The sequence below is a fragment of the Scyliorhinus torazame genome, chromosome 16 (assembly GCF_047496885.1).
Source record: "Scyliorhinus torazame isolate Kashiwa2021f chromosome 16, sScyTor2.1, whole genome shotgun sequence".
Classification (NCBI taxonomy): Eukaryota; Metazoa; Chordata; class Chondrichthyes; order Carcharhiniformes; family Scyliorhinidae; genus Scyliorhinus; species Scyliorhinus torazame.
The window spans coordinates 97,706,944-97,723,977 of NC_092722.1; the positions used below are offsets into that span (position 1 = coordinate 97,706,944).

General features: G+C 55.0%; 1 protein-coding gene across 2 annotated transcripts in view; it reads right to left on the reverse strand.

Moving 5' to 3' along the window:
• Positions 1–2,404: 2,404 nt before the first annotated feature.
• Positions 2,405–17,034, reverse strand: part of selenou1a (selenoprotein U 1a) — a 31,553-nt gene continuing 16,923 nt past the window's right edge. For both annotated transcript variants that reach the window (XM_072478771.1, XM_072478770.1), the window contains exons 5-6: positions 12,390–12,554; positions 2,405–4,872 (exon numbers count right to left, since the gene is read on the reverse strand). In XM_072478771.1, coding sequence (XP_072334872.1) covers positions 4,765–4,872; positions 12,390–12,554 — 273 coding nt within the window. In that variant the 3' untranslated portion in view covers positions 2,405–4,764. The remainder of the gene's footprint in view (positions 4,873–12,389; positions 12,555–17,034) is intronic.

The following is a 17,034-nucleotide window of genomic DNA, read 5'->3' on the forward strand; positions in this document are numbered from 1 at the left end:
CCAAGAGTCACTTAAATGTCCCGAATGACTCTGACTCCACCACCTCTGCTGGCAGTGCATTCCACACACCCACCACTCTGTGTAAAGAACCTACCTCTGACATCGCCCCGATACCTTCCTCCACCTTAAAATTATGGGCCTCGTGACAGCCATTTCCGCCCTGTGGAAAAGTCATTGGTATCCACTCTATCCATGCCTCTCATCACCTTGTACACTTCTATCAAGTCACCTCTCTGACTTCTTCGCTCTGGTGAGAAAAGCCCTAGCTCCCTCAACCTTTCTTCATAAGACATGCCCTCCAGTCCAGGCAGCATCCTGGTAAATCTCCTCTGTACCCTCTCTAAAGCATCCACATCCTTCCTATAATGAGGTGACCAGAACTGGACACAATATTCCAAGTGTAATCTAACCAGGGTTTTATAAAGCTGCAGCAAAACTCTTAAACTCAATCTCCCTGTTAATGAAAGCCAACACACCATACGCCTTCTGAACAACCCTATCAACCTGGGTGGCAACTTTGAGGGATCTATGTACGTGGACCCCAAGATCCCTCTGTTCCTCCATACTTCCAAGAATCCTGCCTTTAACCCTGTATTCAGCATTCAAATTCGACCTTCCAAAATTAATCGCTTAACATTTATCTTGATTGAACTCCATCTGCCACTTCTCAGCCCAGCTCTGCATCCTTTCAATGTCCTGTTGCAACCTGCAACAGCCCTCGACACTACCTACAACTCCACCAACCTTCGTGTCATCGGCAAACTTACTAACCCACCCTTCCACTTCCTCATCCAAGTCATTTATAAATACCACAAAGAGCAGAGGTCCCAGAACAGATCCCTGCGGGACACCACTGGTCACCGACCTCCAGGGGGAATACTTTCCATCCACTACATAGAACATACAGTGCAGAAGGAAGCCAGTCGGCCCATCGAGTCTGCACCAACGCACTTAAGCCCTCACTTCCACCCTATCCCCATGACCCTATAACCCCTCCTATCCTTTTTGGACACTAAGGGCAATTTAGCATGCCCAATCCACCTAACCTGCACGTCTTTGGACTGTGGGAGGAAACCGGAGCACCCGGAGGAAATCCACGCAGACACGGGGAGAACGTGCAGACTCCGCACAGACTCCAGCGGGGAATCGAACCTGGCACGCTGGCGCTGTGAAGCCACAGTGCTGTCTTCTTTCGGCCAGATAATTCTGTATCCAGACAGCCCAATTTCCCCGTATCCCATGCCCCTGAGTGAGGACGCAAAGATCATTGCCAACAGCGCAGCAATCTGCTCCCTCGCTTCCCGTTGTAACCTTGGGTACATCCCGTCAGGCCCAGGGGACTTATCTATCCTGATGCTTTTCAGAATTTCCAGTACATCCTCCTTCTTAGTGACCTGTTCGAATCTATTAACCTGGTTCATACTGTTCTCACGAGCAACAAGATCCCTCTCCCTAGTGAACACTGAAGCAAAAAATTCATTGAGGGCCTCCCCTATCTCCTCAGGCTTTAGACACATCTTCCCTCCACTATCCCTGATCGGCCCTACTCACAGTCTGATCATCCTCTTATTTCTCACGTAAGTGCCTTGGGGTTTTTCCTAATCTTTCCTGCCAGGCCTTTTTCATGTCCCCTTCTAGCTCTCATTGTGTAGGGAACACTGTCCCCAGCCTGGAGCATTCCCGTGTCTCAATGTGTAAGGAACATGATCCTCAGCGTGGTGCATTCCTGTGTCTCAATGTGTCGGGAACACTGTCTCCAGCATGGAGCATTCCCGTGTCTCAATGTGTCGGGAACATGATCCTCAGCGTGGTGCATTCCCGTGTCTCAATGTGTCGGGAACACTGTCTCCAGCATGGAGCATTCCCGTGTCTCAATGTGTAAGGAACATGATCCTCAGCGTGGTGCATTCCCGTGTCTCAATGTGTCGGGAACACTGTCTCCAGCATGGAGCATTCCCGTGTCTCAATGTGTCGGGAACACTGTCCCGTGCATGCAGCATTCCTGTGTCTCACTGTGTAGGGAACACTGTCCCCAGCATGGCGCATTCCCATGTCTCATTATGGAGGGAATACTGTCCCCAGCATAGAGCATTCCCGTGTCTCACTGTGTAGGGAACAGTGTCCCGTGCATGCAGCATTCCCTTGTCTCATTTTGTAGGGAATACTGACACCAGGATGCGGCATTCCCATGTCTCATTATGTAGGGAACATGATCCTCAACGTGGTGTATTCCCGTGTCTCAATGTGTCGGGAACACTGTCCCCAGCAAGGAGCATTCCCTTGTCTCACTAAATGTACCCCACCTCTGTTTGTTGCTCGATCAATACATTTGATAAACGATTTGTTCAAGGATTTAAAAGAATTGCTTGCTGAGAAATGAGATTAAAGTAGAAGTAAATATCAGTTTGACGGTTTGACATTCTCTTTATTGGGTTTAGGTTCAGGTCCATTTCACCTCTCTGCTCGACAGCTTGACTCATTCTGTATATCTCGGGCCTGACCAGTAACTTTCGAATCAGACCTTCATTACTACATTGCGAGTCAGTTGCCCACACAGGACAGGTTCAGGACAAAAGGGAAGGTGACAGGCTGCGAATGCCCCAGAGAAGGGGTCCAGGGTGGTGGGGGGATTGACGGGGAAGTATTGGCTCTACCTGTTCATGTACCATGTTAATCAATAAGTGTCAGCTTTGGAGTTGCTGGTCGAATATGGAGCTGCTCCTGCCTCTAGATGTGGTCAATGTGAGCAGTACCACCACACTGCCATGACCCCAACTCCCCACAGCGTGAGAGAGGACAGATCCTAATTCAACAGAGGGGCACAAGAGGGGAAAGCGGCAAATCAACATGCCGGGGTGGTGAGGGAGTCGGGGAGGGGAGGGATGTCTGTTTGGGTGAGGGGAGGGGGGGGGGGGAGGGGGGGGGATTGGTTGAGGGGGGTCTGCTTGGGTAGGGGAGGGCTAAGGCAATGGGGATAGGGTCTGTTTGGGTGGGGGAGGGGGAGAGAATGGGGATAGGTCGAGGGGGGGGTCTGTTTATGTGGGGGGAGGGAATGGGGATAGGTCGGGTGGGGTCTGTTTGGGTGGGGGAGAAGGTAGAGAATGGGGATAGGTCGAGAGGGGTCTGTTTATGTGGGGGTAGACAATGGGGATAGGTCGAGGGGGGTCTGTTTGGGTGGGGGAAGGGGAGGGAATGGGGATAGGTCGAGGGGGGTCTGTTTGGGTGGGGGGAGGGGGAGGGAATGGGGATAGGTCGAGGGGGTCTGTTTGGGTGGGGGAGAAGGTAGAGAATGGGGATAGGTCGAGGGGGGTCTGTTTATGTGGGGGGAGGGAATGGGGATAGGTCGAGTGGGGTCTGTTTGGGTGGGGGAGGGGGTAGAGAATGGGGATAGGTCGAGAGGAGTCTGTTTATGTGGGGGTAGACAATGGGGATAGGTCGAGGGGGGTCTGTTTGGGTGGGGGAAGAGGAGGGAATGGGGATAGGTCGAGGGGTGCCTGTTTGAGTAGGGGAGGGAATGGGGATAAGTCGAGGGGTGCCTGTTTGAGTAGGGGAGGGGTAAGGAAGTGGGGATTGGTTGAGGGCGGTCTGTTTCGGTTGGGGGAGGGGTAAAGCAGTGGGGATTGGTCGAGAGGGATCTGTTTGAGTGGGGGAGGGCTAAGGCAATGGGGATAGGGTCTGTTTGGGTGGGGGAGGGGGAGAGAATGGGGATAGGTCGAGGGGGGGTCTGTTTATGTGGGGGGAGGGAATGGGGATAGGTCGGGTGGGGTCTGTTTGGGTGGGGGAGAAGGTAGAGAATGGGGATAGGTCGAGAGGGGTCTGTTTATGTGGGGGTAGACAATGGGGATAGGTCGAGTGGGGTCTGTTTGGGTGGGGGAGGGGGAGGGAATGGGGATAGGTCGAGGGGGGTCTGTTTGGGTGGGGGAGAAGGTAGAGAATGGGGATAGGTCGAGGGGGGTCTGTTTATGTGGGGGGAGGGAATGGGGATAGGTCGAGTGGGGTCTGTTTGGGTGGGGGAGGGGGTAGAGAATGGGGATAGGTCGAGAGGAGTCTGTTTATGTGGGGGTAGACAATGGGGATAGGTCGAGTGGGGTCTGTTTGGGTGGGGGAGGGAATGGGGATAGGTCGAGGGGGGTCTGTTTGGGTGGGGGAGAAGGTAGAGAATGGGGATAGGTCGAGGGGGGTCTGTTTATGTGGGGGGAGGGAATGGGGATAGGTCGAGTGGGGTCTGTTTGGGTGGGGGAGGGGGTAGAGAATGGGGATAGGTCGAGAGGAGTCTGTTTATGTGGGGGTAGACAATGGGGATAGGTCGAGGGGGGTCTGTTTGGGTGGGGGAAGGGGAGGGAATGGGGATAGGTCGAGGGGTGCCTGTTTGAGTAGGGGAGGGAATGGGGATAGGTCGAGGGGTGCCTGTTTGAGTAGGGGAGGGGTAAGGAAGTGGGGATTGGTTGAGGGCGGTCTGTTTCGGTTGGGGGAGGGGTAAAGCAGTGGGGATTGGTCGAGAGGGACCTGTTTGAGTGGGGGAGGGATAAGGGAGTGGGGATGGGCTGAGGGAGGTCTGTTTGGGCGAGGTTTGCCTTGACAGGAATTAGGGCCGGGGTCACGACCTCAAACCCCATTCCCCTCACAGCAGATGCTGCCAGAGAGCTGAGTATTTCCGGCAATTTCTGTCTTTATTCAGGGCTCAGCGGAATCCAGGGATTTCTGATTACTGAAGCGGAGTTTCATTTTTGCATTGTTTTTTTGATATTTTTAAGTTACTGCGGATTAATTCTCAGCATCTCTCAAAGGCCTTATCTTTCTGGCGGCTTCAAGGACAGAGTTGATATTAACAGCATCGCCGAACTCCTTCTCGCGGTGCTCCAGGAGGACACCCTGTGTGCAAACAACAGCAGCAACTCAGAACAAGGCCACCAACACAAGATAAGGACATTGCCCACCCCTCCCCCAAACCGACACCCCTCCCCCTCCCCTCCCCCAAACCGACACCCCTCCCCCTCCCCTCCCCCAAACCGACATCCCTCACCCTCACCCAAACCGACACCCCTATTCCTCCCCTCCCCCAAACCGACACCCCTATTCCTCCCCTCCCCCAAACCGACAAACCTATCCCTCCCCTCCCCCAAACCGACACCCCTCCCCCTCCCTTACCCAAACCGACACCCCTCCCCCTTGCCAAACCAACACCCCTCCCCTCGCCCAAATAGACACCCCTCCCCCTCCCCTCGCCAAACCGACACCCCTCCCCCTCCCTTCCCCTCGCCCAAACCGACACCCCTCCCCTCGCCCAACCCGACACCTCTCCCCCTCCCCTCGCCCAAACTGACATCCCCTCCCCTTCCCCTCGCCCCCAAACCGACACCGCTCCCCTCACCCAAACCGACACCCCTCCCCCTCCCCTCGCCCAAACAGACACCCCTGCCCCTCCCCTCTCCCAAACCGACACCCCTCCCTTCGCCCAAACCGGCACCTCTCCCCATCCCCTCGCCCAAACCAACACCTCTCCCCCTCCCCTCGCCCAAACCGACACCCCTCCCCTCGCCCAAACCGACACCCCTGCCCCTCCCCTCTCCCAAACCGACACCCCTGCCTTCGCCCAAACCGGCACCTCTCCCCCTCCCCTCGCCCAAACCAACACCTCTCCCCCTCCCCTCGCCCAAACCGACACCCCTCCCCTCGCCCAAACCGACACCCCTTCCCCTCCCCTCACCCAAACCGACACCCCTCCCCCTCCCCTGGCCCAAACCGACACCCCTCCCCTCCCCTCGCCAAACCGACACCCCTCCCCTCCCCCAAACCGACACCCTTCCCCCTCCCCTCGTCCAAACCGACACCCCTCCCCTTCCCCTCGCCCAAACCAACACCCCTCCCCTCACCCAAACCGATACCCCTCCCACTCCCCTCACCCAAACCGACACCCCTCCCCTCCCCTGGCCCAAACCGACACCCCTCCCCCTCCCCTGGCCCAAACCGACACCCCTCCCCTCCCCCAAACCGATACCCCTCCGCCTCCCGTCACCCAAACCGACACCCCTCCCACTCCCCTCACCCAAACCGACACCCCTCCCCTCACCCAAACTGACACCCCGCCCCTCACCCAAACCGACACCCCTCCCACTCCCCTCACCCAAACCGACACCCCTTCCCCTCCCCTAGCCCAAACCGACACCCCTCCCCTCACCCAAACCAACACCCCTCCCCTCACCCAAACCAATACCCCTCCCCTCACCCAAACCAACACCCCTTCCCCTCCCCTAGCCCAGACCGACACCCCTCCCCCTCCCCTTGCCCAAACCGACACCTCTCCCCCAAACCGACACCCCTCACCTCGCCCAAACCGACACCCCTCCCCCTCCCCTCGCCCAAACCGACACCCCTCCCCTCCCCAAACCGACAGCCTTCCCCCTCCCCTCATCAGCCACTCCCATCACCCACATCTGTGTCACCACCTCCCCATATCCCCTCACACTCAGCTTCACTCACCCCCCACCTCCTGCCCCCACATCCCATTTCTCCTTCACTACCACCCAATTGCATCTTCCCTCATTATACCTCCCCTCATTCCATCTCCTCACAACCCCCTCCCACTCCCTCCAGCCTTTGCTTCTCAAACCTCATCTCAGCTCCCTTGTATTTGGGAAGGAGAGGAGGGGTGTATCATGGTGAAGGACAATAATGGTGCCAGTTTGGATACTGCAGCAGAGAATTTGTTCCAGAAGATTCATGGACAGGCAGCGCCTAAGGGGTTGCTGAAGGTGTACCTCATTCTTGTCCATCTGCTGTCATTCTTTCCTCCTCAGTCTTGTCTCTTCCACTACATTAAGGGCATTTAAATGGTCATTGGATAAACATATGGACGATAAGGGAATAGTGTAGATGGGCTTTAGAGTGGTTTCACAGGTCGGCGCAACATCGAGGGCCGAAGGGCCTGTACTGCGCTGGAATGTTCTATGTTCTATGTTCACTGTTTAGGTTCCTCTGACTCCATTTTATCTGATTACAGTTTTACTGCTAGTTTAAAATTAACAGAGCCCAACCCGACCAACAATGATGGTGTTTGTCTTTCCTTTGTTTTTGATTTTTTTTTCAGTACTCTCTGGATAGATCTTTGCTTAAATTTGACTGTCAAAGTTCTGGATTGTCCTTCGGCAGCAAGTCTACACTTTGACACTGGACTGCACCCTACTCAGCTGCTCCATCGCTTACATTTTATAGTAACTTTGTTGAGCAAACAGTCTATCCCTCAGCACGGCTGACACCTGCTGAGCCGGTCATTGGTTCGACTAGTTTTTCAGCATTAGCTATTATAATAACGCATAAGGAAGCTGTCGTTAACGAAGATGAATTTATTTACAAATACAGGCTTAGCACAGCATCTCACTCCCAGTGCAGGCCTTGCTTGGAGGATAGGTCTGATCAGGCCTGGAGTTGGGTCTATTATCCCCAGGTGGTTACTCTCCACCCCCTACCTGGGGAGCTTGTATTCCATGATTCCCACAGGAAGATCAATGATTGGTTCCCCATGGTCCTCATGGGGATTATAAAGCTATGCTCAGGTACCTGGCCTCACAGAAAGTCACAGTATGTTTCTGCACCCCTCTCATCTTATGATGATGGCCAACTTCACACCCTCCCCAACCCACCCCCACCCCCTCCCCTCCCCCAATCTGCATGCCTCCGGATCTATCTAAATTCCAATGGAAATATGTCCAGCAGTGTGTCCACCAAAACTCTTCAAATACCTTCTGGCTATTTGTCCAGGCCTGTTTATAAACCTGGTCAATAGTTCTTGATATTCCAGGCCAATTCCATGGCACAGCCTGTGAATAACACCCACGTCTCACAAGTGAATTGTTACCACTGTGCTAATTTATCTGATTCAGTTAAGTGATGATGTCCAAGGTGTCAGTGGCGGGAGATTTCGAGATCAAAGTGAGATTACTGAGTTTCGCTTGTTGATGGCATAGTGGTATTGGCACAGGACTAGTGGGTGGCATGGTAGCACAGTGGGTAGCACTGTTGTTTCACAGCGCCAGAGTCCCAGGGTCGATTCCCGGCTTGGGACACTGTCTGTGCAGAGTCTGCATATTCTCCCCATGTCTGCGTGGGTTTCCTCCGGGTGCTCCCACAAGTTCTGAAAGACGTGCTGTTAGGTAACTTGGACATTCTGAATTCTCCCTCGGTGTACTTGAACAGGTGCTGGAATGCAGCGACCAGGGGCTTTTCACGGTAACTTCATTGCAGTGTTGATGTAAGCCTACTTGTGACAGTAAAGATTCTTATTATTGTAATCCAGAGACCCAAGATAATGATCTAGGGACCCGGGTTCGAATCCCACCATGGCAGGTGATGGAATCTAAACTCGATAAAATATCTGGAATTAAAAGTCTAATGATGGCCATGAAACCATTGTCATACAAAACCATCTGGTTCACGAGTGTCCTTTAGGGAAGGAAATCTGCCATTCTTATCTGGTCTGGCCTACATGTGACTCCAGATCCACAGCAATGTGGTTGACTCTTAACTGCCCGCTCAAGGGCAATTAGGGGTGGGCAATAAATGCTGGCACAGCCTGCGACGCCCATGTCCCATGAACGAATTTTAAAAAATAATTTCCTGGCCTTAATATGTGGTGAGAATGTTATGTCAGTTATCAGCTCAAACCAGCCTGCCAGCCAGCTCCTGTTGTCGGTTGGGAATAACTGAGGAATTGCTAATGACACTAAACACAAGTCAAATGGTTGTCCCAGAACCTGAGCATCCATCGAATCCTCACAATGCAGAAGGAGGCCATTCGGTCTCTCGAGTCTGCTCCGACCCTCTGAAAGAATACTCTACCTAGGCTCACTCCCCACCCTATCCCTGTAACTCTGCACATTGATCATGGCCAATCCACCTAATCTGCACATTTTTGGACAGTGGGAGGAAACTGGAGCCGGGTGAAATCCATGCAGACACAGGGGACAACGCGCAAACTCCACACAAGACAGCCAGCCAAGGCGGGTATTGAACCTGGCTCCCTGGCACTGTGAGGCGGCAGCAGTGTTAACTACTGCCCACACACACACCCAGTTCATTTCTTTATCTACATAAACACCAAAATAAAATACTAGATTCTGGAAATCTGAAATAAAAACAGAAAAGGCTGGAAATGTCGGGCAGCATTGATGTTCAATGATCTTTTTCACCGGAACTGAGGAAAGATAGGAATGTAATTAATGTTGAGCAAGTGAAAAGGAACAAAAAGGGAGGATCTGTCATAAAGTCGGCACGAGAGAGGACCAAAAGTTTCATGGTAATGGGTCAAATACAAAAAGAAAAAAAAAGATGTCTAATGAGGTGTGAATGTCAATGGCAGCCGTCTGAATGAAAAGTGAAGCAAGAAAGAATTAAGAAAGAAAAACTGGAGCAGCAAAAAAAAAACCACACACAACAAAATAGAGGCAGAGATCATGATCAAAATTGTTGAACTCAGTGTTGAGTTCACAAGGCTGCAAAGTAGTGACTCGATAAATGAGGCGCTGTTCCTCGAGCTTGCATTGAGATTCATTGGAACAATGCAGCAGGCCAAGGACAGAAAGGTCAGAATTAAAACGACAGGTGACTGCAGACTGAAAAGCTGTCTCCCAGTCTGTGTTTGGTCTCCCCAGTATAGAGGAGACCACACTGATCAGATAATACAGTAAACCCAGATAAAAGAAATGCATGTAAATCACTGCTGCATTCCGAAACCTGGGACGGTGAGAAGAGAGGATTGCATCTCCTGCAATCGAATGGAAAGGTGCGGGAGAAAAGGGAAGGGGTAATGAGAGTGATGAAGGGATGGACCAGGGGATCTCAGGGGGAATAGTTTTTATTTTTCAATTCTTTTGTGGGACGTGGGTGTTGCTGACTGGGCCAGCATTTATTGCCCATCCCCAATTGCACTTGAATTGAGTGGGCCAATTCAGAGAGCAGTTTAAGAGCCAACCACATTCTTGTGGGTCTGGAGTCAGATGTAGACCAGACCAGATAAAGGCGGCAGATTTCCTTCCCAAAAGAACGTGAGTGAACCAGAGAGTTTTTACAACAATCAATGATATTGTCATGGTTACCATTATGCAGACTAGCTTATTTTATTGACCAAATTTAAATTCCACCAGCGGCTGTGATGAGATTTGAACCCCTGCCCCCAGAGAGTTAACCCGGTCCTCCGGATTACTCATCCAGTGAGGTTACTATTATGCCACTGTCTCTACAAGTCTGTTAGGAATGCTGGGGGGAGAGGGGAAGGTGCATTTGGCGGTGGTAACACTGGCATTGGTCAGAAATGATCCATTGAATGTGGAGGTTGATGGGGTGGATTGCATGGAAAAGATGAAACCTATCTTGGTTTTTGGAAGGAGGGGAATAAGGCGAGAGCCGAAGTGTATCAATCGAGGATCCTTTCAACCATGTGGGGGTACAGAATGCTGCATCACCCAGTCAGATGCAATGGAGAAAGTGAGTGTACAGTGTCCTTCTAGGAAACAGGGTGTGGAGAAATGTAATCAAGGTAGCTGGGGAGTCCAGAATCTTGCACCACATATTACTTGTAGCACGTATTATTTCATAGCCTATCACCCAAAATGGAGAGCATGAATTCCAGGAAGGGAAAGGGAGAGTCAGAGATGCAAGGGTGAAAATTGGAAAGAAAAATAAGTCAATAAAAGTTTTCCATTCAGTGAATGCAGGAAGAAACCCCAATGTACCATAAAGGGAGGTGGGGGAAGGGACTGAGAATGTGAATGGAATAAAATATGTTTCACAAATCCAAGACAAATACAGCAGAGATAGATAGAACTCACGGAGGTCCCCATAGGCCATGAGTCTGCACCGACCCTCCGAAAGAGCACTTTACCCAGGTCAACTCCATAAGACCACAAGACATAGGAGCAGAATTAGGCCACTCGGCCCATCGAGTCTGCTCCGCCATTCAATCATGGCTGATATTTTCTCATCCCCATTCTCATGCCTTCTCCCCATAACCCCTGATCCCCTGATTAATCAAGAACCTATCTATCTCTGTCTGAACGATAGTCAGTGATTTGGCCACAACAGCCTTCTGCAGCAATGAGTTCCACAGATTCACCACCCACTGGCTGAAGAAATTTCTCCTCATCTCTGCTTTAAAGTATCGTCCCTTTAGCCTGAGATTGTGTCCTCTGCTTCTAGTTGTTCCGACAAATGGAATCATTCTCTCCACGTCCACTCTACCCAGGCCTCGCAGTATCCTGTGAGTTTCAATAAGATCCCCCCTCATCTTTCTAAACTCCAACGAGTACAGATCCAAAGTGCTCAACCGTTCCTCATAAGACAAGCTGTTCATTCCAGGGATCATTCTTGTGAACCTCCTCTGGACCCTTTCCAAGGCCAGCACATCCTTCCTTAGATACGGGGCCCAAAACTTCTGACAATGCTCCAAATGGGGTCTGACGAGAGCCTTGTACAGCCTCAGAAGTACATCTCTGCTCTTGCATTCTAGCCCTCTCGACATGAATGCTAACATTGCATTTTACTTTCTAACTACCAACTGAACCTACACGTCAGCAATTGTGAACAAGGACTCCCAAGTCCATTTGTGCTTCTGATTTCCTAAGCATTTCCCCATTTAGAAAATAGTCTATGCCTCCATCCCTCCTTCAAAGTGCATAACCTCACACTTTTCCACATTGTATTCCATCTGCCACTTCTTTGCCCACTCTCCGAGCCTGGCCGAGTCCCTCTGCAGCCCGCCTGCTTCCTCAATACTACCTGCCCCTCTTCAGATCTTTGTATCATCTGTAAACTTAGCAACAGTGCCTTCAGTTCCTTCTTCCAGATCGTTAATGTCTCATTCACTCCACTACCCTGTCTCCGCAACCACGTAACCCAACCTAATCTGCACATCTTTGGACACTAAAGACAATTTAACATGGCCAAACCACCAAACCTGCACAGCGTTGGACTGTGAGAGGAAACCTGAATACCCGGAGGAAACCCACGCAGACACGGGGAAAAAGACCAAACTCCACATAGACAGTCAACCGAGGCCGGAAACAAACCCAGGTCCCTGGTGCTGTGAGGCAGCAGTGCTAACCACTGTGCCAGCGTGAGGCCCATGGAGGAGAGAGACTGGAGGAAGGGCAGAGAGCTCTCAGACTGATGGACTTCAGAGTTATTAGACATGCATGGGGAACAGAAGACGGTTCGGACTAGGAGAACGTTGGACGGGAAAGAGGGTTTCGCAAGACTCCAGGATGTAGGTTGGGAGAAGAAAAAAAGAGTTAAGATCGGACGAAATACGTTGGGTAGGGCGGGCATAGGCTGAAAAGTTAGGCTCAACAGAACAAACTGCTTTGTGGATTTCCAGGAGAAGGGAATGTATCCTTTACCTGCTCTCCAGCTCCTAAAACAAGCACTCCTCCCAGGATGAATCCCTCGCCATCGGTGTTCCCGCGGAATCCCTTCCTCCAGGCTCGCAAGAAATTCCTCCAAACACCAAGTCGCAAGAGACCCATCAGACCCATGGTGCGTTTTGAAGTTCCATAAAAGCGTGTCTAAAGTTGAATGATTCACACATTGAGATATCAACTGGCTGTGAAATTATCACTGTTATATCAATCGACAATTAATGATTGCCAAGGATTTCGTAGAAACAATCAATTCACGTAAACTTGCACAACCTCCCCGGCCTCACATGCAGACCCCTCTTCTACACATGCACACCCCTCCGACACACGAGCACCCCTCCTCCACGCACACACACACACACACCCTCCACACACACACACACCCCTCCTCCACACACACACACACCCCTCCTCCACGCACACCACCCCTCCACACACACACACACCCTCCACACACACACACCCCTCCTCCACGCACACCACCCCTCCTCCACGCACACCACCCCTCCTCCACACACACACGAGCACCCCTCCTCCACGCACGCACACACACCCCTCCTCCACGCACACACACACCCCTCCTCCACGCACACACACACCCCTCCTCCACACAAACACACCCCCCCTCCTCCACACACACCCCTCCTCCACACACACACACACACAAACCCCTCCTCCACACACACAAACCTCTCCTCCACACACACACCACCCCTCCTCCACACACACACCACCCCTCCTCCACACACACACACCCCTCACTCCTCCACACCCCCCCACTCCTCCACACCCCCCCCCACTACTCCACACCCCCCCCCACTCCTCCACACCCCCCCCCCACTCCTCCACACCCCCCCACTCCTCCACCCCCCCCACTCCTCCACACACCCCCACTCCTCCACACACCCCCACTCCTCCACACCCCCCACTCCTCCACACACCCCCACTCCACACACCCCCACTCCTCCACACACACCCCTCCTCCACACACACACCCCTCCTCCACACACACACACCCCTCCTCCACACACACACACCCCTCCTCCACACACACCCCTCCTCCACACACACACACCCCTCCTCCACACACACACACCCCTCCTCCACACACACACACCCCTCCTCCACACACACACACACACCTCCTCCACACACACACACACACCTCCTCCACACACCCCCACTCCTCCACCCCCCCCACTCCTCCACACACATCCTTACTCCACACACACACCCCTCCTCCACACACACACCCCCCTCCTCCACACACACACGCCCCTCCTCCACACACACACACACACCAACCCACCTCCACACACATCACCCCTCCTCCACACACACGCACACCACCCCTCCTCCACAAACACACACACCCCTCTTCCACACACAAACAGCACCCCTCCTCCACACACACCACCCGTCCTCCACAAACACACACACACCACCCCTCCTCCACACACACAGACCACCCCTCCTCCACACACACACACCACCCCTTCTCCACACACACACACCACCCCTCCTCCACACACACACACCACCCCTCCTCCACACACACACACCACCCCTCCTCCACACACACACACCACCCCTCCTCCACACACATACACCACCCCTCCTCCACACACACACACCACCCCTTCTCCACACACACACACCACCCCTCCTCCACACACAAGCCCCTCCTTCACGAGCACACCCACACCCCTACTCCACACACACCCCTCCTCCACACACACCCCTCCTCCACACAAGCCCCTCCTCCACACACGCCCCTCCTCCACACACGCCCCTCCTCCACACACACACCCCTCCTCCACACACACACACACTCCTCCTCCACACACACACACACTCCTCCTCCACACACACACACACACACTCCTCCTCCACACACACCACCCCTCCTCCACACACACCACCCCTCCTCCACACACACCCACCACCCCTCCTCCACATACACCCACCACCCCTCCTCCACATACACCCACCACCCCTCCTCCACACACACACACCACCCCTCCTCCACACACACACACCATGCCTCCTCCACACACACACACACACATCCCCTCCTCCACACTCACCCCTCCTCCACACGCACCCACCCCTCCTCCACACGCACCACCCCTCCTCCACACGCACCACCCTCCTCCACACGCACCAACCCTCCTCCACACGCACCACCCCTCCTCCACACGCACCACCCCTCCTCCACACGCACCACCCCTCCTCCACACGCACCACCCCTCCTCCACACGCACCACCCCTCCTCCACACGCACCACCCCTCCTCCACACGCACCACCCCTCCTCCACACGCACCACCCCTCCTCCACACGCACCACCCCTCCTCCACACGCACCACCCCTCCTCCACACGCACCACCCCTCCTCCACACACACACACCATCCCTCCTCCACACACACTCACCACCCCTCCTCCACACACACACACCACCCCTCCTCCACACACACACAAACACACACACACACACACACCACCCCCCACCACGCACACCACCCCTCCTCCACAAACCCACACACCCCTCCTCCACAAACACACACACCCCTCCTCCCCACACACACCCCTCCTCCCCACACACACCTCTCCTCCACACACACACCCCTCCTCCACACACACCATCCCTGCTCCACACACACACACCCCTGCTCCCCACACACACCCCTCCTCCCCACACACACCCCTCCTCCACACACACACCCCTCCTCCACACACACACCCCTGCTTCCTACACACACCCCTCCTCCACACACACTACCCCTCCTCCACACACACCACCCCTCCTCCACACACACCACCCCTCCTCCACACACACACAGCCCTGCTCCCCACACCCCCCCCCCTGCTCCCCACACACACCCCTCCTCCACACACCCCCCCCCCCTGCTCCCCACACACACCCCCCTGCTCCCCACACACACCCCTCCTCCACACACACCCCTCCTCCACACACACCCCTCCTCCACACACACACCCCTCCTCCACACACACCCCTCCTCCACACACACACCCCTCCTCCACACACACACCACCCCTTTTCCACACACACACACCCCTCCTCCACACACACACCCCTCCTCCACACACACACCCCTCCTCCACACACACACCCCTCCTCCACACACACCACCCCTCCTCCACACACACCACCCCTCCTCTACACACACCACCCCTCCTCCACACACACCACCCCTCCTCCACACACACCACCCCTCCTCCACACACACCACCCCTCCTCCACACACACCACCCCTCCTCCACACACACACCCCCCTGCTCCCCACACACACCCCCCTGCTCCCCACACACACCCCTCCTCCACACACACCACCCCTCCTCCACACACACACCACCCCTCCTCCCCACACACCACCCCTCCTCCCCACACACCACCCCTCCTCCCCACACACCACCCCTCCTCCACACACACCACCCCTCCTCCACACACACCACCCCTCCTCCACACACACCACCCCTCCTCCACACACACACCCCTGCTCCACACACACACCCCCCTGCTCCCCACACACACCCCCCTGCTCCCCACACACACCCCCCTGCTCCCCACACACACCCCTCCTCCACACACACACCCCTCCTCCCCACACACCACCCCTCCTCCCCACACACCACCCCTCCTCCACACACAAATACCACCCCTCCTCCACCCCCACAAACACACCCCTCCTAGACACACACACACCCCTCCTAGACACACACACACCCCTCCTAGACACACACACCCCCCTCCTCCACACACCCCCCCCCCTCCACACACACCCCCCTCCTCCACACACACCCCCCTCCTCCACACACACCCCCCTCCTCCACACACACCCCCCTCCTCCACACACACCCCCCTCCTCCACACACACCCCCCCTCCACACACACCCCCCTCCTCCACACGCAGCCCCCTCCTCCACACGCAGCCCCCTCCTCCACACGCAGCCCCCTCCTCCACACGCAGCCCCCTCCTCCACACGCAGCCCCCTCCTCCACACGCAGCCCCCTCCTCCACACGCAGCCCCCTCCTCCACACGCAGCCCCCTCCTCCACACGCAGCCCCCTCCTCCACACGCAGCCCCCTCCTCCACACGCAGCCCCCTCCTCCACACGCAGCCCCCTCCTCCACACGCAGCCCCCTCCTCCACACGCAGCCCCCTCCTCCACACGCAGCCCCCTCCTCCACACGCAGCCCCCTCCTCCACACACAGCCCCCTCCTCCACTCACACCCCCCTCCTCCACCCACACACCCCTCCTCCACCCACACACCCCTCCTCCACCCACACCCACCCCCCTCCTCCACACCCACCCCCCTCCTCCACACACACCACCCTCCTCCACACACACACCCCTCCTCCACACACACCACCCCTCCTCCACACACACCCCTCCTCCACACACACCCCTCCTCCACACACACCCCTCCTCCACACACACCACCCCTCCTCCACACACACCACCCCTCCTCCACACACACCACCCCTCCTCCGCACACAAATACCACCCCTCCTCCACATAAAAATACCACCCCTCCTCCACACACACACACACCACCCCTCCTCCACACACATACCCCTCCTCCACACACATCCACACCCC